The sequence below is a fragment of the Rhinolophus ferrumequinum genome, chromosome 13 (genome assembly GCF_004115265.2).
Source record: "Rhinolophus ferrumequinum isolate MPI-CBG mRhiFer1 chromosome 13, mRhiFer1_v1.p, whole genome shotgun sequence".
In the NCBI taxonomy this organism is placed as follows: Eukaryota; Metazoa; Chordata; class Mammalia; order Chiroptera; family Rhinolophidae; genus Rhinolophus; species Rhinolophus ferrumequinum.
The window spans coordinates 56,074,583-56,094,825 of record NC_046296.1 but is presented as its reverse complement, the minus strand read 5'-3'; the positions used below and the strand labels follow the sequence as shown (position 1 = coordinate 56,094,825).

Below are 20,243 nucleotides of genomic sequence, written 5' to 3'. Positions count from 1 at the left end.
TATTTCCACTGCCGAAAGGCGTCCTCGGAGCAGTTGTGTTTTAATAAATGGCTGCCTGAGTAATTTTCCTCGAAGGAATTGCATCGTGGATGTGTCTGCCCCTGGGGGAGCGCTGGCTGTTCCCTCCGAGTGCACATGCTGCTGGTGCATTATGAATACGACCCTTGAGGCTGTAGGAGCCCGTCCAGTCTGCCCACCCACTACTCCTAATGTTCCCCCAGACCCACCCAGCAGACTCTCCAGGTCTCTGTGGGGGGCGCTGGACAGGAGAGAAGGGTGGGAGTCTGGCGGTGCCACATGGGAGTCTCAGCCACAGTGCTGAGAAGATGACTTGTCCAATGAGCCTCAGCTGTCCCTTCCCCATGGCCACGGGCAGAAGGAACGAATTTAAGACACAGGGAAGATCCATTCCCTTAACTGACCTTAACCGACATTGTCTTACTCAGATATGGGTGGCCTGGGGGTGGGACAGCATAGGAGGGGACAGCAGAGTCCTCCATCCAGGATCTGTCTGTCTGTGGGGAGAGAAGACAGCACAGGAACCACCCTGACGTGGAACTGCAGCATTCCTTTGTTTGTTTGTTCGTTCGTTCGTCCATTCTTTACTGAGCCTCTACAAGAGGCCAGGTGCTGTCTGAGCCAAGAGGCAACAGTGAACAGACCTGGCAGTGGAAGAGCGTGGTGGCTGACAGCCACCTGGGTTGGAGTCCTGGCTCTGTCACTTGCTAGTTGGGTGACTTTGGGCAAGTTGCTTGACCTTTCTGTGCCTCAGTCTCCTCCTCTGGGAAACGGAGATAGCCACCATACCAGCTGATTATTATGTGGATTAAATGAATCAATATTTATAAAGCACTGTCTTTACAGAACTTACATTCTAGTGTGGAAGGATAGAATTTAAATTCTAGGTGGGGGAGACAGAAATCTCAGTACATTACATAGTCTAAAAGAAGGTAGTAAAAGCTATCAAAAAATAAGAGGGAAAAGAGCTTACCATTTTAAAATAAGATGGTCAGAGGAAGTCTCACTGAGGAAGTAACATTTAAGAAGAGACCTGAAGGAAAGGAGAGCATTAGCCATGTGGATAACTCTCCTGTGGATAACTCTCCTGGAAAGGAGTGGGGCAGGCAGAGGGAGCAGCATGTGTAAAAGTCCTGAGGCAGGGGGGTCCCAAGGTGCTGGAAGAGCTGCCAGGAGGCCAGTGTGCTAGAGCAGAGTTGTTGAGGGAGAGACAAAGCAACAGAGAGAAGTGGGCTCCAGGGCCTCATGGATCTTGTAAGAGCTTTGGCTTTTTCTCAGTTGAGATGGGCTCCACCGCAGGGACTTGAGCAGAAGAGTAAAGTGATGTAATTTGGGTTTTATCGGGACCACTCTGGCTGCTGTGTGAATACGCTGAATGAAGGCAAGAGAAGAAAGGAGATGAGTTAAGAGGCTCTGGCAGAAACCCAGGTGAGAGATGAGAGAGGCTCAGACCAAGGTGGCCAGGGTGGAGATGGGGAGAAGGGGTTGGAGTCGGGTAACTCACAGCTGTCTGTCAAGGGGTTGGACCTATAAGATGTGCTGTGAGTTGGAGGCAAAGGATCTGCAAAGCTAAGTCCAGATGTGAGATCCAGATGTGAGGCATTGGCCTCAAAGCCAAATACAAGAGCTTACCTCCGGGGCACTTCCCATGGGTAGGAGGCCCTGGAGGCTATGGGAAGAGCACACGCCACACGCTGTTCCTAGGTGTGGGTCGTTTCCTAGGCAGCCAGGGAATGGGTGCCAGGCTAATCCTCTTGTCTGGCATGAGCAATTCTGAACTGCTTTTATTCTGGCCCCAGAAGTTCATCCTGATGGTGCCAGGTCGGTATCTGACACCCGAGACCCCCAGCCTCAGGCAGGGTCTCCCTTCCTCCCTCCCCATCCAAGCCCAGACCTCTGCAGCAGCCTTTGTTAAACCCAGACAGTGTGGGGTCAGCCCTGCTCTGGATCCCGGCTGCAGGCTGGCCCTCTGTAAATGGACTGCTTGTGCGTGTAGACTGGGCTGAGCTGCGAACAGATAGCCGTCTCACCCCCTCCCAGGGGCTGCTGCAGCTGAGAGCGGGCCTGCAGACAGCTCCCCAGCACCCGGTCAGTGGCCCTCACCCTGTCATCCCCAACTGTCCTCAGGGTGCCCACTCCCTTGCCATCAGTAGACCCTGGCACCGAGCTCTGTGCAGCTGGGACCTGCACAAATGTGACTGTGGACAAAGGACATGACTGATGGGTGTAAGTAAGGTTTCCACCCAGGCAGTCAGTGGGGAGTAGCCAGTGCTGTGTGTTTTCAGAACTTAGTATGTGGGACCCTGTAGAACAAGGGCTAGAAGGGAGCAGGGCCAAAGGGTGAAGTGGCAGAGGAACCTGTGCCATCAGGAAGGCTTCTTGGAAGAGGTGAGCACTGAGCTGGAGAAGGACTGAGCATCTATAGCAGGATGTTAAGTTAGACTGTTCCTGTGTGTTGGAGTCTGTCTCGGACAAGGCCCAGTGTCCGCACATTAAAAAAGGGAGCTAGGTAGCCCCAGGACTCCCTCCCTGCCTCCTCCAGCCCATAAGTTAGGAATGTCTGGTGATGACTACAGGGAATAACATTCCAGAGAAGACAGTTTTCCTAGGAGGGAGTGCTGAGGCTTTTCCCTCCCCTCCTGGGAGGTGCCAATCCTCCACAGGACCTGGTGCTACCTGAGACTGCAGCACCTGGGAGGATGTGACCTGTGTTCTCTGGCCCTGGGGGCACCAAGGCAGTGTCTGACTCTGCCAGACCAGAGTTGGTCAGGCGAGGTAATGTCATGGTCATGCTTCCAGAGTGGACACTGCACAAGGGAGCCAGACCTGAGCCACCTTGGAAGAGCCACACAGGGAGCACCCTCAGGGAGCATAGCCATACAGGGAGCACAGCCAGACCTTTCCAGCCACTCCCACAAAGAACCCACCACAGTGCCCACTGGCAGCAGAGCCAGCATTGGGTCTCTGACTCACAGAGGCCACCTCTGCAGGTGGTGCTCTGGCCATACCTTGCCTTTGTCCTCTCAGTCTCCCTCCTGGCCACTGTGGGGAAGCCAGAAGCAGCAGTTAGTGAGTAGGAAGCAGGCAGGCCCTGGAGAGGACCGCCCCGTGACAGGATTCTGAGCCTGGGTCCGAGGAAGCTGGACCAGGGAGGAGCTCTGAATTGGATAGAAGATCAAAGTTCTGATGCAAGATGGGAGCGGGCTAGGGAGAAGCCAAGGGTGACATTGGTTTTAGACTTGACCTTGCCAGTTACTAGCTGGGTGGCCATATAGGTCACTTAAACCTATAAGTTACTTAAGCCTCTCTGTGCTTCCATTTAATAAAAATACCCTCCTCATGGGTTTGGTCTGAAGATGAAAAAATTGATGCACAGACAGACGGCCCTTAGCATGGTGCCGTGCACACAGTACATGCTCAGTAAACGTCAGCTCTCGGTAGCAGAAGTAGTAGCAGCAGCAGTGACAGTAATAATAATAATAGAATGATAGTAATAATAATAGTAGTAGTAGTACCCAAAAGTGACTCCCCCCAAAAGAAAAGAAAACAACCATTTGGATCCAACAGAGTAGTTCGAAGGAAAATAGTGGGAGAAAAATAAATGTTTGCTGCTGCTATTCCACTGAGTTCAGCCTGTTTAATAAAACCATGACGATCATTTCATAGGATCCATAATGAGAAGAGAGCAGTGCTAGATGCCAGGGGAGGCCCTGCGTGGCTATCCCTACTATCTGGGTGGTCTGGGAGGGCTTCCAGGAAGAGGTGGCACAGAGGAAGGCCTCAAGGGATGCAGATACCCCACTGGGAGAAGAACCCCCCTGGGGCAGGTCAGCTCAGTGAATATTAGCGGCTAGCATTACACCCAGCCTGGGGCAGGCCCTGGGACAATGAAATGAGGAGGAGGCAGGCTCTGCCTGCAGGGAGCTGCCAGCCTCCTAGGATAGAAAGATAAAAATCGCAGAATGTCAAGTGAATGTAGTTGATGCTGAGATGGAGGGAGTCAGGGATGCTGCAGGGTTCAGAGGGGAACTCAGGCACTCTGTAAACACACACGCACACACCGCCTCTGGTTCCCCAAGCCCTCCTTCCCTTTGCCACCGTGGCCAGCAGATCCCCAGTGAGGACCACTTTCCCTGTGTGGGTGCTGGAGGAGGATGTCTTGGAGCAGGGCCCCCAGCTGACCAGTAGTGACCACGTAGCATAAGTGAAAAGCACACACTGTAGTTTAAGCCGCTGAAATCAGGGCTGTTTGTCATCACATTGTAACCCACCTATCCAGACAGATGTGACCATCATTTTTAAACAGTAGCACAACTAGGAATCTGACCCTGAGAGAATCTTCTTTGAGCCCCTAGCCCTTCCTGTGTCGGAGCCCCCTTGCCCTGGGAATAATAGCAGGTCTGGAGTCTAGCTCCATCTCTGCCCTAACACTGTGCCTCAGTTACCACTGCTGTCCAAGGGGGTGTCTGCCCCCAGAGCTGCTGTGAGCATTAAGCATGGTGGTGATGGAGGCAGGCTTCAGGGACCTGGGAGTTAGGGAAATAGCCAGCAGGCATCCTGCATTCATCAGCTTCCCTGCCTTGGTGAAGACCAAACCCAGAGTCAGGTGCAAGACAAACCCAGGATGGGGGACCCTAGAGGGCACATAGTGGTCCTTGCTGCTGGTAGGCAGGGGCCCATGCTCCCAGGCTGCCTGACAGGGGTAGCAGTGGGGTAGCCTGGAAGCCAAGCATCTCTGCTTGGTTAATCTAAAAATAAACAGAAAGGCAACAAAAATCTATGTTTCAATTACTGCACACAAGCTGTTCAAACAGCCAGTTCTACACTGGAGACGTGAACTTGTCAACAGAGGCTGCTTCATTTGCATGCTTGGGTGGTGATAAAACACATAACCTCACAACAGGCTGCCCTCTGGTCTGGGTGGGTTGTTTTTTTTTTTTTTTAATTAAATTAAATTAAAAACACGGACATAGAATCAAGACAGTGAAAATCTGAAGCAAGTACTTCAAGAGAAGGCAGCAGCTCCCCAAATGAGGGCCAAAGAGGCTGTGAGGTCTGAGAAAAGCCTGGCCCTTGGTAGAAAGGTCAACAGGGGAGTGACTAAAACAAGGGGTCAGTGGCCGGAACCAGGGGACGAAAGTCTCTCCCACATGGCCCGAAGCACTCCTCCTCTTCCCTGCTTTTCCTGGAGGAAGCAATGAGGACCTTCAGCTTCCCTTCAGTGTCAAAGGGGAGAGCTCTGTGGCACCCCTCTCTGTGGAGGAGAGGCGTTTACAGCCCATATATGTGGGGAGCTCAGCAGGTCAGATGTGTGGCGGGCAAAGCTGGATTTCCATCCTTGGACACTGCATTTATTCCATCATCCATGTGCCTGCCCTCATACTGTCCTAGCTCAAGTACAGTCTGTTTTCTGAAATGAGTGGAACCCCAGGAAGCTGGACTATCCTGGCTCCAGAGGCACACCTGACCTACCCTGCCCTGCCCGCTCCAGCCCAGACTGGCCACTCCCTCCCCTGAGCCCAGCCAGGCACTCTCCTCCTGAGCATTTCCCTAAAGGCAGGAGCCCGTCCTTTTCTGCTTTCAGGATCTCGCACAGAGCTGGGCATGAGGAGGAAAAGGGTGGTTAGTGAATTTGATGTGATTTGAAGAGGAAAGAGCAGAACATGTATTAACCCGCCTAGCGGCTTGTTTGGGAGGGGCAAAGGGGCACAGAGTCCTAACTCGTGAAAGTAGAGCCAGAAGAGGAAGTCAGCTGCTTCTTGGTTTCCGGGGAGGGATTCGGATAAGCAGGATCCCCTCCCAGGTCCCACCAGAGATGGAGATGAGAAAGCAGCCAGCTCACACTAACACCAGTGAAGGTTCTACATGTGCTGCATGCTGAAGCGGCTGTCGGTTGCACATTTACTCTGGACAAGATTTTAATGTCCCCAGCCCTCGGAGCAATTCTTCAGCCATCAGCCCAGACGCTCCTTACTTGGGGAAATAAAAGAGCAGTCGAGTCTCTCCCAAAGAAGATAATATCCTGTCACAGGCAGTATGATGTGACGGCCGTTCCCTAATGTTTCCAAATAGACTTTTGAATAGACTCTTGTCTAGAAAAAAGCAAATTGCAAGAGCATTTTTGGCAGCCAAATAGAGAGCGAACATCAGTCTTCCTTCTTTGCAACTCTTGCTCTGGGTCTGACTCCAGGCACTGAGTAGGATTCGTTCATCAGCTTGGGTCACTGATGAAGACCATTTGCTGTGAAGAGAGATCTCACTGAATTAGTCAATTCTGCAAGTTTCAGAATAATCAGGTGTGGGTTGCAAGAAGGCAGGACAGCTCAGAGAAGGGAGTAACTGCAAAGTGTAGCTCCCAGTGCTGCAGTCTTCTGTTTGCAGGACCGTGAGAAAGCAGGCTCCAGATTTTGGTGTTTTCATTCTCCGTGGAGCCACCAAGAACAAGGAGTTGGAGGGAGCAAAGATGGTGACTCGTGATAACTCTGGTTAATCCTCCTCTGAGCAACCAAACCAGACCCGCCCTCCACAGCCGCCTCATCAGCCCTGATGTTTAGGGGCCCCTCCTTTATACATGCTTCCCTTCTTCCCTCAGTTTATGCTGAGATTATGTTGCCAACCGTCATTTCCAATATCTTTGTTATTTTTCATTATCACCATTATAATGATTTACACCAGTAGCAATAGCACAAATGCCTAGTCAATTAGTCCCATGAGAAAAGTCTCTGAATCATGTGTGTCTTTTTGAAAAAAAAGAAAAAAAATCACTCCATCAAAACCCACAGCCAGAATTTCTCAAATCAGAGGTGCACCTGGGAAGGGAGCGAAATGGGAGGCTTGTTCTTTTAATATTGTTCATCTAAAACGGACACTGGATACCACATTCCCGAGGCAGGGAGATTGCTTTTTGCACGAGCAGTTGTGCCCAGAAAAGGAATCAGTGGCTTTTTCCCTGAAAACTGTCATCAGAAAAGCGTTTTGAAGCCTGTGTCTTTTTAGGCCATGTATTAAGCACTGTGATTATGGAGTATGGCTTTTCCAAAAAAAAAACCTCTGCCCCCACCCCCCCGGGCCCTCTGAGAACCACGGAGCAGTAAGGAGCACGGCCAGCGCATCAGGTTGCCTGGCTACCTAGGGTCCACACCTGTCCTGCTAAGGGCCAGATCTCAGGCTGGTGCATTGCCGGCTCTAACCAGCACTTGAGTCTCTTCCCCACCATGGCACTCCACCCCACCCCCACCTTGTTAAAAATGCAGATTCTGACTCCTTACTGCTGGGGCGGGGCGTGAGGTTCTGCATTTCTAACAAGCCCCCAGGTGGTGCAGTGCTGCAAACCACAAACGGAGCTCCAGGTAGGGGGACTCAGGCCACGCTCCTGGCCCTCCTGAGGCCCTCGTCTTCATGCTCTCCATTTTGTCCACTTACAAAATGTATCAGTGCACCCCTATCTACACCACCCACCGGGATGTTGTGAGGGGCAGATGACCTGGTGGCTCTCTTAGTCTCTGATGTGTGAAGAAGCAGGACTGTGGCTCAGAAGGCCACGCTGTAGTTGCTGTGACCGCTGCTGGGCTTAATGCTGGACCTCTGCCCGCCCTCCCCTGCTGAGTAGGGTCAAACTACACCCTTGTGGAGACACCCCAAAGGTTGTCTGGCACTTTGGTTCAGGAAGGATTTAGCCCAGTCTCTCGCTGGCTTAGGATACTAAAAGGCACATGAAGTTGGCTCAATCGCTTTGGGCTAGCGTGGGGCCGAAGGGGGACAGGGAGGTGGCCTGGGACAGATGGGCAGAGCACAGGGTGGACTTGAGTTCTTGTGGGTGTGGTGCCAGAGCAGTGAGCTGGTGGGCTGGGCAGACGAAAGCCACTGCATCAGCGTCTGCACGGCCTGAGCCTCAGGCTGCCCTTGGCCACCCAGTGTCCACCCGTGACCAGTCACCTCTGTCCACAAGAACTTGAGCCCACCCCCTGTGCCTGTCTTTTTTTAAGATGAAGATGACGCCCTAAAGCCCTCTGTGACAGATACTGATGCTGCCTGGGGAGTGGAAGGGGAGGTCAGAGATCCCCGAGCTGTGGCCTCCCTGCCTCCCCTGCCCCCTCCTCAGCCTGGCGGATGCTTGGTTGTGTCAGGCCCTGGCACTGCACCAGGTCTTGGCGAAACCTGCTGGAATCTAAGCAGCAGGGCTGGGAGGCACCACCTGAACCTGGCGCTTGGGCTGGTCAGTCTCCACACTGGCCCTGCTGAGTGCGGCCTGATAGCAAGGTGACTGGTGATGGCAGGATGCAGGGGTAGGGAGGGAGTGTCACACAGGAAGGTGGTCGCTCCTGGCTCGCAAGGCGAAGTGGAAGGGAAAGGCCCTCTCAGAGCACAGGTCAAGTGTGACAACAAAGGCTGTTCAATTCACTGGCGCCTTGGTTTCTGAGTTGGTCCAAAGGATTGAAATGGGGCCTTGTGCCCAGGCTGGCACGTGCACTGGCTCCCGCTACCTGCACATTTCATGTCCACTTGGAGGTGCTGAATACATGTACCCCCTGAGGAATACCTCACCCTTGGGATTGGCTATGCAGGTCCAGGACTGGGGCAAAGTGGGGGAGGCAAAATGTAAGGAAGCCTGGCTTTCAGGGCTGTGCAAATGCAGGACAGACCCTGCCGGGGTCGCCTCCTGGCATTTGTCACCCTAGGCACCTTTCTCACCTCAGCCTAGTCCCCACCCTACCATGGGCTCCAAGCTGGAAACCTCTGCTGCTTTCCTCCGGAAGCATTTCCTGAGCCCCACCCCAGGAACGCAGCCTATGCTCAGTCAGCTACCTGAGGGAAATCGAGAAAGGGGTCCTGCTTTAGGGTGCACCCTTGCAGGAGCACTCCCATGTGGGGTGGAATGTGCCAGTCCATCCCTGGGTCGTAGGCCTGCCTATGTGAACTGAGAAGAGAGGGCTGGTCAGAGAAGGCCTCCTGCAGGAGGAGGCTGGCTGCCCGCTGCCCGGCCTCTGCCAGAAGCAAGTCTTCAGAGTTGCTGTGAGGATGGGGTTCAATAGGAGCTGAAGTGTCCCCGGGAAGCAGAGAGGCATTTCCATGGGGCACCCCCAGCTCCAGCTAACAGTCTGTGCCAAGTCCTGGCCAGCTTCTCCAGAACCACCCAGACAATTCCTTTGTGTTGCATTTGCCAAGATGGCGTTCTGGCTGGTGTTTATTATTTTGATCCAGAAGAAAGGCTAAAAGATGCCGAGAGGGAAATGAAAATAAGAAAGACGGGCACGGACTGTTCCACCCGACCTGGCGGCACGTCTCCCCCACATGAGGCAATCATACATTTTCCATTCGGGGCTGGACAGTCCACGGCTCTGTCCTCAGCTCCCTGTGTGGAGGCAGTGTGGGCTCCCCACCTTTCTGTGGATTAATCACGCCTCAGGGTCCTCATAGCCGGCAGCTGCTCCACCAAGTGCCTTAGTGACAAGGACGAGGGAAGGGTCACTAGCCACCTGTGATCCTGAGCACAGCATGTGCACAGGGGACGTGGCAGTAGGTGTGGGCCACGACCAGCCTGCAGAGCACACTGAGCAGGTCCCTGGACACAGAGCTCCTGGACCATGACCACCCGCCACAGCCCCACATGGACCACACAAATGACTGTGACACATGAAACTCTTCATTATTTACTCATGAATTATTCATGTTGAGGCAAATCTGTGTAGCAGGGCTACTGATCTGGTATCCGGCAAGGGTCCAGGAGACGGAAGTACAGAGACACCACCCGGGCACCAGGGCTGAGCCTGGGGGCAGCCCAGTCCCCTCCTCCAGGCCATCCCCACGCCCTGGATGGCCAGCTGTCCGTAAGCCTGGGCCTGACTCCGTGAGGGAGCCCCTGAGCTACGGGAGAAGCCCATCTCTCAAGGCAGGCCCTGGGGTTCCTGGTCGGAGGTCCCCGAGGGCATGGATGCTCAGCTGAGGATGCCCTTCCTCCCAGCCCTGTCTCTGGTTGGTTTCTCAATAGCCCTGGCTAACAGCTCCCTACAAGGTCCCGGCCACCTAGCACAGGGGATCTTAGGGAGTCCATGGCTGTGTGTTCCAGACACCAGACCACGCACAGCTTCAGAATTGACAGTGTCCTTTGTCCTCCTCGCAGAGTCCTGCCTGGTTCCTGGTGGTCTTGGAGTTGCAGGTCTGTCTTTTCTGCCCCCTAACCTTAGGATCTGGTACCCATGAGTGCGCTCTGCTACCTGGGGGATGCTCCTTTTGAGAGGCTGCAGCAAAACTGAGGAAAGAGGTTGGGGTACAGAGTGGAGGCCCCAGGCATGTGTTGTGTATGGGTATCAGGAGCGGAGAGAGAAGAGAGTGACAGGGCGATCGGGGTTTCAGGGACAGGCCTTGGGCAAAGGTTTGGGAGAGGAGCTCAGAAGAAGTCAGGGCTGAGGCAGTGTTGTCATTTAGTTTTTATCCTGGTCAGCAATCTGGCATCTCCTCCAAGGGAACCCAAAAAGCCTCAGGGCGGGTGGTCACTCATTCATTCCTGAAGCCCTGGTGCCCTAGTGGCGCTTGCCAAACTGGGGACTTGGCCCAGTGGCCAGCAGGCAGGGAAGCCCACTTCTGTTCACTCCTGATGAAAGGGGAGCCCAAGGGTGAAGCAGGGTTGTGGAAGCCCTGGGACGGCCCCGCCTGAGGGGAGCACCCTTTCTGGGGAACAGTGAGCAGTCATGGGTCCTTGTGCCTCATCCCTCAGGAGCAGGGCAAGCAGCAGGAATAGACCCCTCACTCTCTCCCAGAGAGGAATCCAAAAGACCTTACTCGTGGGGAGCAGGGGGTGCTACTTTTGCACCTAGGGTGGCCTCTGTGCCACTTCTGAGGGATCATCTCAGTCGTGGGGTAGTTGGGTTTCCACAGAGCTGGTTGGTGTGGCCTTGCTGCGTTTCCTGGATGCTGGGACTCTGTCCTTAGGTTTGGGGGTGCGCCTGTGTGGCTCTGAACGGGCAGCTGCAGTGCGAGCAGTGGGGCCGATGGCCAGACAGTCACAGAAGTACCTCCCATCAGGCATGTGCATGGTGACATGTCCACCTGCAGCTTCACATTTGCTCTGATTCTCAGGATGTCCTGTGCTTCCCCCGTCTCTGCTCCCTGGAGGAGGAGAGGTATGTGCAAAGAGAAGGGAACTGGAAACCAGAAGGCCAGGCCGACTTCCTTAGGGGTATGTTGGGCCCAGGTTCCACCTTCTCTGAATCTGGGTCTGGCTCTGAGAAGTGAAAACCTAGATGTCTACACATGGGGCCACCATGTAAGATGGTGGAGGTGCAGGCATTTTATGAACTGGAAGGTTCTGTGCAAACATGAGACTTCAGGCAAGCAAAAATGGGGCTCAGCTCTCCCCTGGAAGGGTCCAGCCTCCCTTCCCTTCTCTCTGCCAGCCCAGTGTCCCTGGGACAGTGCAAAGGACAGCACCCGTGGTGGAGAAACAGCTTGGCCACACAGGATCCCCGAGGCCAGAGCCAAGTTTCGCATATAAAACGCCCACCTCTGGCAGACCTCTCAGATTTAACCCAGGACCTGCACTGAAGCCTCTCCACCCTGGCCCTTGGCATGGCCTGCCTCCACCCATAATCCAAGATTTTCTAGACCCCGGAGCTTTTTCTTCATACATGTGCATGTAATTTAAATAGTTGCCACCCAGAGTCCTGGTTTCTTTATAAACAGCCCCACACACGCACTCAGAGGAATGGCCGCTGCCCAGACCCCCTTCATGTCTTGATGAAGGGGCCCAGGCCAGCCTCTGCCAGTTCACAGGCAGCCTGCCAGGGAAAGGTGCCCACCTTGACGAGGAAGCATTTTTATGTGTTTAGTCTGTAATTGCTTCACCAGTCTCATCTTGTCTGAGATACCTCCTCCTGACCCGTGGAAGGCTTCCTGCTGCCCCCGCCACAACCAGCCCGGGTACACGTGTGGGCACACGGGACCTTTTTGACGTGTTGGCTCTGTGCCCAGCAGGAAATACTTAAGTTGCTACCTCGGAGCTGGCTCTCTGCCGTCTTGCCCAGGGTAAACTGTGCAACACATTTCTTTCATTCCATTTGAAAGGAGAAATTAAATTGAGGAATGAAGTCCAACCCAAACCTGGCGTGCAAATGGTTGACCTTTGTTTTGAATACACTTCATGAGGCTGAAACCAGATTGTGTGGCCTGCAGCTGCCTGAGTCTCCATCTTCTCTCTAGCATTTTAAGGAGACTTGAGCAGATGAGCGGTAGGGTGGGGGTGGTGTGAGGTAGAGGCTGGGACTGGGAGAGCTGTGGAGCCACTGTGTGGTCCAGAAGGGAGTCCCTGAGACAGCAAGCAGACAGGTGTTATTGGGGTCAAAGGTTTCACTGGGGCGAAGGAGGCAGGCCCCTTTGACCTGATCCCAAGCAGGCTTGTCGCCTGTGGGCATGTCGCAGAATCTGCCCTCCTCATCTCCACCCTTACCAGCTGGAAGGAGATGATTTCCTTTTTTCAAGGTAGCAAATATACAACAGCCATCTGTGGTGGGTGGGTGAATGTCGCTGGGTGTTCAGGGGATAGAGAGGCCTCTTGCCAGTCCCGGAGGGAGGGGGTCAATGCAGCCTCCTAGGAGAGTGGGTGTCTGCGCTGAGTCCTAACAGATAAGCAGGACTTAGCCAAGGGGAGGGAGAGAGGCCATCCTTGCAGAGGAGCTGACAGAGATGCCTTCAGATACTACAAGACATTTGGAAAGGCCGGGCATTGCCTCTGGGGCAGCAAATGTGAACGTGATGCTAGCAAGGGCCCCAGCCCAGCTCCTCAAATCTTCTGGGCCACCCTGAGGAGTCTGGACCTTACTCTGAAAGACAGGATTTAAAGCAGGAGCATAAAGTATTGTGATCAGATTTGTGCTTTCAAATGTGATGAGGGCACTTGGATAGAGAATGGATCAGAAGAGAGAGGCTGGAGGGAGGAAGACTGGGTGAGAAAATCTGTGTGGAAAACATTGAATTGGGGTGGTGGATGTGCAGATGGCAATGGGCGCAGATTTGAGAAGGAACTTGGGGCCGAAGACCACCCTGTCAAATATGGAGATGGAGATGGGGAAAGGGAATGGCTTTCTCTAAGAAAGGGAATTCCTGAGGATGAGTGTCTGGGCAAAAGAATAATGAGTTAATTTAGGGACATACATACATACCTGTGGAGCAGCCAGGTAAAGGTGTGCTGCAGGCAGTAGGACGGCGGTTGTGGTACTTAGGACGGAGAGTCATCGGTAAAGAGGAGACAGCTGAATGAGGTTATCCAGGGAGGGTGTGTAGGGTGAGAAAAGAGGAAGAGAAAAGGTGGACCTTCAAGGCTAAGCCAAGAAAGAACAGTCTGCGAAGGAGAATAAGGAGGAGTAGCAGAGAGGGAGGAGGAAAACTAGGAGGGAGCATGGAGTCACGGGAACCACCAAGAAGAAGTTTCCAGAAAGAGAGAGAGGAGATCAACCACGCCAAATGTGGGAGAAGTCAAGAAAGACAAGGCGTCAATGTCCCCTTGGATTGAATCAGCAGCTCCTTCAGGACGTTGGTGAGAATGGCTCCCAAGGCATGGCCAGAGCAAAAGTTACTTCGGAGCAGGTCACAGTGAGAGTAGGAGGAGGACAAGTGACGAGAGCTAAGTTTAGACAACTCCCTGAAGAAAAGGGGTGGTCAAAGAGGGGATTCATTTTTATCTTTTATTATGTAACATTGAATAGATTTTTTAAAAATTGTTGTGGCATTGTGTAAGCTGTGAAGCATAATGACAAAGTAAATGGTGTACCCATCCCCCAAGGTTAAGACGTCATGGTGAGCTCTGCTTCACGTGGGCCTATAGGCTTAGCTCAGGTCTGCTCCATGTGCCTGGTAGAGGGGACAGTGCCAAGGGAAGGGACAGTTGCTGCCAGGGCCTGACCAACCTCACAAGAAGGACATAGGTAGCAGGTTATTGGGATTGGGCCCAGGCTCTAGCTCTGTGGCATTAGAAATTGACAACTAGGTCTGGATGTGCAAAGGCCAGAATAGGATCGGGCTTGATAGAAATTAAAAAAAAAAAAAAAAAAGACAAAGTGGCCTGTCCATCCAGTAGCCAATAATTCCAGAATCTCCCACCAGGGCCGAGCTGAACTGGAAAGATGGGAAAATGAGCCAGGAGCTGCCCTTGACCTCCAGGCACTCACCCGACACAGGACATGGTTGGAGAATGGAAGAGTCAAAGAAAAGCAAATCCTGCCTGAGCCCTGGCCGGGGCTGGGTATGTGATGTGCACGGAAGACGCCACCCGAACTTGCCCATCTGTGGCCTCTGCCTCGCTGTGGCCTCTCTGACAGAGACAGCCTCTCCTAGGTCTTTACATCCTTTCTGACCAAGGGTGACATCAGACCTGGCTGGGCAGGGAGCCAGGCAAGTCCCCACAATGCTGAGGAAAATGCCGTCCTCATGATGCAGAGGGCCCTGGGAGGATCCTGGTTGTCTAAGTCTCCATGACAACACGGAGGGCCTTATGTTCGGATATTCCTGGAAGCCATGTGGGAGATGGTCTGGTTAACAGAGGCCAGGGAGTACGGTGTCTCTTGTGCCAGCGAGGAAATCCTAACACCTTTTCAGACTTGTATCCTACCTTGAGCTGTGACGGGAAGGCCAGAATCCTGGCCACATTCTCACCTTCTAGTTCTCTGACCTCACGGGAATCACTGATTCTTAGTGCAGTCCCTGGTCCCTAAATGGGAGCTGACCCATGCCTTTCCAACGCATGGCTCCTGTAAGGATCAGTGAGGTTTATGTAAAGGGCCTGGTCCAATATAAAGTGAGGGTACAGACACGGCTGCTGTCACCCCATCACTGAGGAAAGCGTGGCCTGAGGAGTCCAACAGATCTTGCTTTCAGCCTGGGGATGTCCAGATAAAATCCCAACCATAATTAAAATATGCACATCCATGCCAGTCAGGGCGGTGTGACACCGCAGAGCAAAAAGCATTGCTTTAAACTGCGACTGGGTTCAAATCCCGTCTGCTACACTTTTGCCATGTGATCCTGGACAAACCATTTATTCCTCGTCTGTGACGTGGGGCTAATGATCCATGTTTTGTGGGCTTGCTGTGCATGAGAAATGAGCTAACGTTTGAAAGCTCTTTATTGCACACAGAGAAGGTGCTTAATAGATGCTGACGGGCGTTGCTGCTCTCCTTGCGTCCTAGCAGGGCCGATGTTTGTCTAAGTCACCCTCCTCTCCACTCTGTGCCAGCAGGTCCGGCCTCTGTTTCCCTGTGAGGAGCCGCCGAGGCCCATCGAGATGTCCCGGCACCACAGCCGCTTCGAAAGAGATTACCGGGTGGGCTGGGATCGCCGCGAGTGGAGTGCCAACGGGACGCATGGGACCACCAGCATCTGCAGTGCCACTGCCGGGGCCGGTGGCAGCACAGCCAGCAGCCTCAGTGCCCGGCCTGGCCTCTTGCCACTGCCAGTGGTGCCCTCCCGGCTGCCCACGCCTGCCACGGCCCCTGCTCCCTGCACCACCTGCAGCAGTGAGGCCATCACCAGCCTCGTGGCCAGCTCTGCCTCTGCTGTCACCACCAAGGTAAGACCTAGTGTCTGTCCTCTCTGAGCAGAAGCCAGGCAGAGTGGGCCCTGCTTGCCCTGGAGGCCCGGGCCAGCTCTGTAGGCTTACAGCCTGTGCGCTGGACACTGCGTTCTCCTGAGTATCGGTGTCCCCCAGAGCAAGGCCAGGCTACTGTTTCAGTTAGCATGGTTTTATTTGCCATAATGTCTCTTTCTGTGACTAACCTGTTAGGGAGACAAGCAGGCGCTGAGGCTATTCCTTGTCCTATGCCGTGTTGATTAAATGCTATTTAATGAGTGAAATGACAGTGAAACTCCCACGTTGGCAATACAAAATCCCTAAATGAGTGAATTTAGTCCAGGCAAGTCCCCCTGGGGACACTGGTGACTTGGGTTTGCAAGAAAATACTGACTAGCAGTAAATCATAAATGGTCATAAACCTTGTTGACCACTGTGCTGAGAATTCTCGCACCATTGTCTCGTCCAAGCCTCAGACAACCGCGTGCGATCAGTACTTTTTTCATCCCCACCTTACACTTGAGGATACTGAAGCACCCCAAGTCTGTGAGAACTGGTCACAGTGAGCCTGGACCTTCCACGGGGGCCCAAGCTTCGGGCCCCAGTAGTCGGGCTTGGGGGTGTTAGCTCCAGGTCATTCCCTCTCTTCTGGAGGCAGCTCCAGCCTCGGGAATGACAGCAGAAACTGGGCTGCGTTGTTAACCAAGAATCGAAATGAAAATGTCACCAAGGTTCTTGCCTGGCTTTGGGCTGAGCTGGTCCCCCTCATGCTGCTCAGAGCCCCAGGGCCCATGTCTGCTGGCAAGAAGCCCATTCCTTACCATCCTGTCCCCTCTGCCGGCCAAGCAGGGGCTCTACAGCCCACCTTTGCCTCTGCCAGCCATTCAGAGCCCCTCCCAGGATCCTTCTCCAGGCCAGAGTGTGTGTGTGTGTGTGTGTGCGCGCGCGCGTGTGTGTACACACACATGCACACGCCTAGTCTTTTATTTCCTGCTTTCGTAAAAGTTGCCAGAGAAGTTAAAGGAGGGAGCCTGGCTCCAGCCATTGTGAGGTGCCTGTGGTGTTGGAAAGCCGCACTCCAGGTGTGCTGTGCCTTTGTCTCTGTGATTTTCAAAACTCCCTTTCAGCCTTGCTTCCCATTAATAACTGTGAGTGCTGCCGGCACAGAGCCCGGTGCGGCCGAGACAATGGGGCTACTGGAGGCCAGCGCGCATCTTGCTGCAGCGCCTTATTGATTTTATTTTCCTGTTATGAAAACAACACCCCACTGAGGTGGGGAGGGAAGGAATGTTGTATGGGAGGGGAGGGGAGGAAGGATTATTTGGGCATGTTGCCCCCGACTAACCAAACGCATTCCTCCCATGGGTGCCAGCCCCCAGAACTGTGCCGATGCGGTGACCTCTGCCCAGTGGAGCCAGCCGGCTGCCATGCCGGCCACATCTGGCAACCACTTGGCAAGGCCAGCTGTTGGCCATCTGTAAAATGGCAGCTTCTGGAGCTGACTGCTGGGGGCTCCACGTGGGGAGAGAAAAGCTGGAGCTGGGAGTCCACTTGATGGTTTCTGCCCTCTCAAGGATGGGGGCCGTTTTAGAGATGGCGTCAGGCTGTGCCTGGAGCAGGGGCTTGGGCTCTACCAGGCAAGGGAAGTGGAGGAGACTCAGCAGCGAGGGCCCCCCACAGGGCTGCCCTCCCCACACAGCTCTCTATTGGCTCCATATTCACCATCCCTGACTGGCCGAGCCCCAAACCACAGCACATGGGAAGAAAGGAACCCAGCCTCAGACAGAAAACAACAGCTGGGAAAGAGCTGAGCTGGGTGGCTGGGAGGGGAGAGGGGGCGAAAGTTCATGCCTGTGGGGACAGCCAGCTCGTTGGCACATTTCCCGCTGTAACCAGCTCCAGCCCAGTTGCATACCTGCAGAGGCTTGTCTGATCAAACCAAGGTGCTTGATTGGGCCCTGGAATCTTCGGGGTGCTCAGGAGAATGGGGTGTGCAGGGGACAGTGAGGACAGCAGCCAGCAGTGGCTTCTGTCCAGGGGACTGTTACTGAGTCTGAGCCGTGGTGCCTTTCTACCATTCTGGCCATCCTGCTGCTCCCTGCACTGCTGTCCCCCAGTGGCTTTGTTTCGTCCCGTGCCGGTACCACATCAGTTGACAGCGGCCTGAACTGAGGAATCTCTGGTCTTTCTGGTCAACAATGAGGAATCTTTACTGGGGGGGTGGGGGGGTCATGCCCTCAGTAAGGTCATGGGCTGGGCTAGAACGAATCTGTGGCCTGGAGATTGGGACCAAATGACCCGAGAACGTCTGGCCCATTGAGATTAATGGCAGAGGCAGCTTAGTCGTGTGGATAAAGGCAGACTTTGGAGCCACACTGCCTGGATTTGAATTTCACTCTCTCTCTTGCTAGCTGAGCAACCCTGGGCAAGTTACCTAACGTCTCTGGGCCTCACTTCTGTAAAATGGGAATAGGTAGCAGTACCTGCCTGCCAGAACTATTGTGAGGGTTGTGATTTAAAACACAGGTAAAGTGCTCAGCACAGAGCTGAGCCTGCCACGTGGTAAGTCCTATATAGGTGCTGCTGTCACCGCTATCACCACTGTCACTGTCATCCAGGTAAGGCCTGCGGCGACAAGGCCATGCCACGGTAAAGAAAGGTGATCATTTCTAGCCTCACCAAGAGGACAAGATAAGTCTTCAGATAAGAAACAGGAGCCAGGCCCCCAGCAGGTGGGGAAATGAAATTGTGTTTCCTAATGGTTGGGGCTCAAGTTGACCTTGTGACATAGAAGCATGACCTGGCCAAAGAGACACGGCAGCAAGAGGGGCTGGAGGGAAGAGGGCATGTGATGGGCCGCACACTGAAACTGAGTCCGCACTACCTGGTAAGCCAGATGATGGAGCGAAGGGACTTAAGAGCTTTTTCCAGCCATGCGGCCCTTTCCTCAAAGGAAAGCCCAGTATGTAAGCGGGGTGAGACCCCATTCTGGTGGAAGGCAGGGGTGTGAGGAGAGAGCTGCGTAGAAGCCAAGGGCTGAGCTGTGTGTTCCTCTGTGTGTGTTCCAGCTGCCCCAGCGTGTGGGAGAGGCTGCTGGAATGTATTGGTCTGGCTTCCTCAGTGAGTGCCATGCGTGGACCAGAGCAACCTCTGAGGACTCAGAGAAAGGTCCCCAAGAAGGTGATTCTCAGGGACAAGTGTCAGTGCTGTCAGTCCTTAGCATCCCTCCTGGACTGGACATCGAGCAGGGGTAATGTCGCGTGACCTGGGGGCTGTGAGCACCGCCGGTATCCCACGCCACCACACCAATGGAGAGACAGCCTGCCCCTCCCGCGTCATGCCCCAGCCCTGTGGGCTGGTCACCAGCTCATTCCCACTGCTGAGCTGCTTCTGCCACGCCGTGGGGATGGTCCCAGATCGCAGGCATGGGCAAGGCTGGCTATGCTCCCCGCGGCTGGTTAGTGAGGGGATGACGATTCTTTCTGTCACTGCTACCTTCAGGCCTGAGTTGATTTTTCTGTTTCTTCATTTTTCTGTGGCCTGAGAACTTTTTGCAGGTTTTTGATGAAGGCCAATTGGACAAGCACGTATTCCTGGGCCACCTCAGTGGGAGGGCCTGGCCAGATGCATCTCTCTCTCTCTCTCTCTCTCTCTCTCTCACACTCACTGCTCAGACCTGTAAACTGCTTTCCTGGGACCTAGATCAGCTTTTGAACCTCCAGGACACAGGTCCCCAGAGCCCAAGAGGAACACAGCACACATGCCCTCCAGCCCTTCTATTTTGAGGTCAGAAGAGTGAGGCCCAGAGAAAACAAGACTTGCGGAGGTCACCTAGCCAGTGAGAAACAGAGTGAGGCTGGACTGGCTCCTTCCCCACTCCAGGCTGCCTTGCATACTATTGCATTCACCATGGTAACCATTATTGCAGCACTGTTATGGCAACTTTTCCCATCGTCTCATCCACCTAGCTGACAGCAAATACCGACTTTCAGCAAGAAAATGGGCATATAGCAGGTCCTCGAATAACTTGTTCAACATCGTTTCGTTATAACACTGATAAGAAAAAACACCTATTGCTGGCCAGAGCCACTGTCTGTGTGGAGTTTGCACATTCTCCCCATGTCTGTGGGTTTTCTCTGGGGACTCCAGTTTCCTCCCACATCCCAAAGATGTGCACATGAGGTGAATTGGCATATCTTAACTGTCCCAGTGTAGATGTGGGTATGAGTATGCCCTGCGATGGACGGGCGTCCTGTCCAGGGTGGGGGTCACGCCCTGTGCCCTGAGATGGCGGGAGAAGCTCCAACCACCCTGGACCCGGGACTGGAATAAGTGAGTTGGAAAGAATTACTTGTCTTTAATTCATCTTTCTTAAATGTATGTGTAGCTCACATTTATTTGAATGTTTAACATTAGAAGTGTTTTGGTTCTTTATTTAGAAGTTTGGTGATGTTTTTGCGTCCAGAAAATGCCTTAGGAATTTAACTCTTGTTTATATCCATTAGCCTATCGTAACACTGGTTTCGTTACACATCGTTTCACTTAAAGTCGCAATTTCCAAGAACCTATCAATGATGTCAAGTGAGGACTTACTGTATTTACCCCTTGTCTAATAGGTGGGAAAATTTAGGTCAAACGTTATGTCGACTCTGTACTGCACAGCTGGTGA

The 20,243-nt window shown here is 53.5% G+C and overlaps 1 protein-coding gene across 1 annotated transcript in view; it reads left to right on the top strand.

The window, feature by feature from the left end:
• Nucleotides 1-20,243, top strand: part of KLHL29 (kelch like family member 29) — a 172,546-nt gene that overhangs the window by 19,558 nt on the left and 132,745 nt on the right. The window contains 1 exon segment of the mRNA XM_033124873.1: nt 15,245-15,574. Coding sequence (XP_032980764.1) covers nt 15,290-15,574 — 285 coding nt within the window. The 5' untranslated portion in view covers nt 15,245-15,289.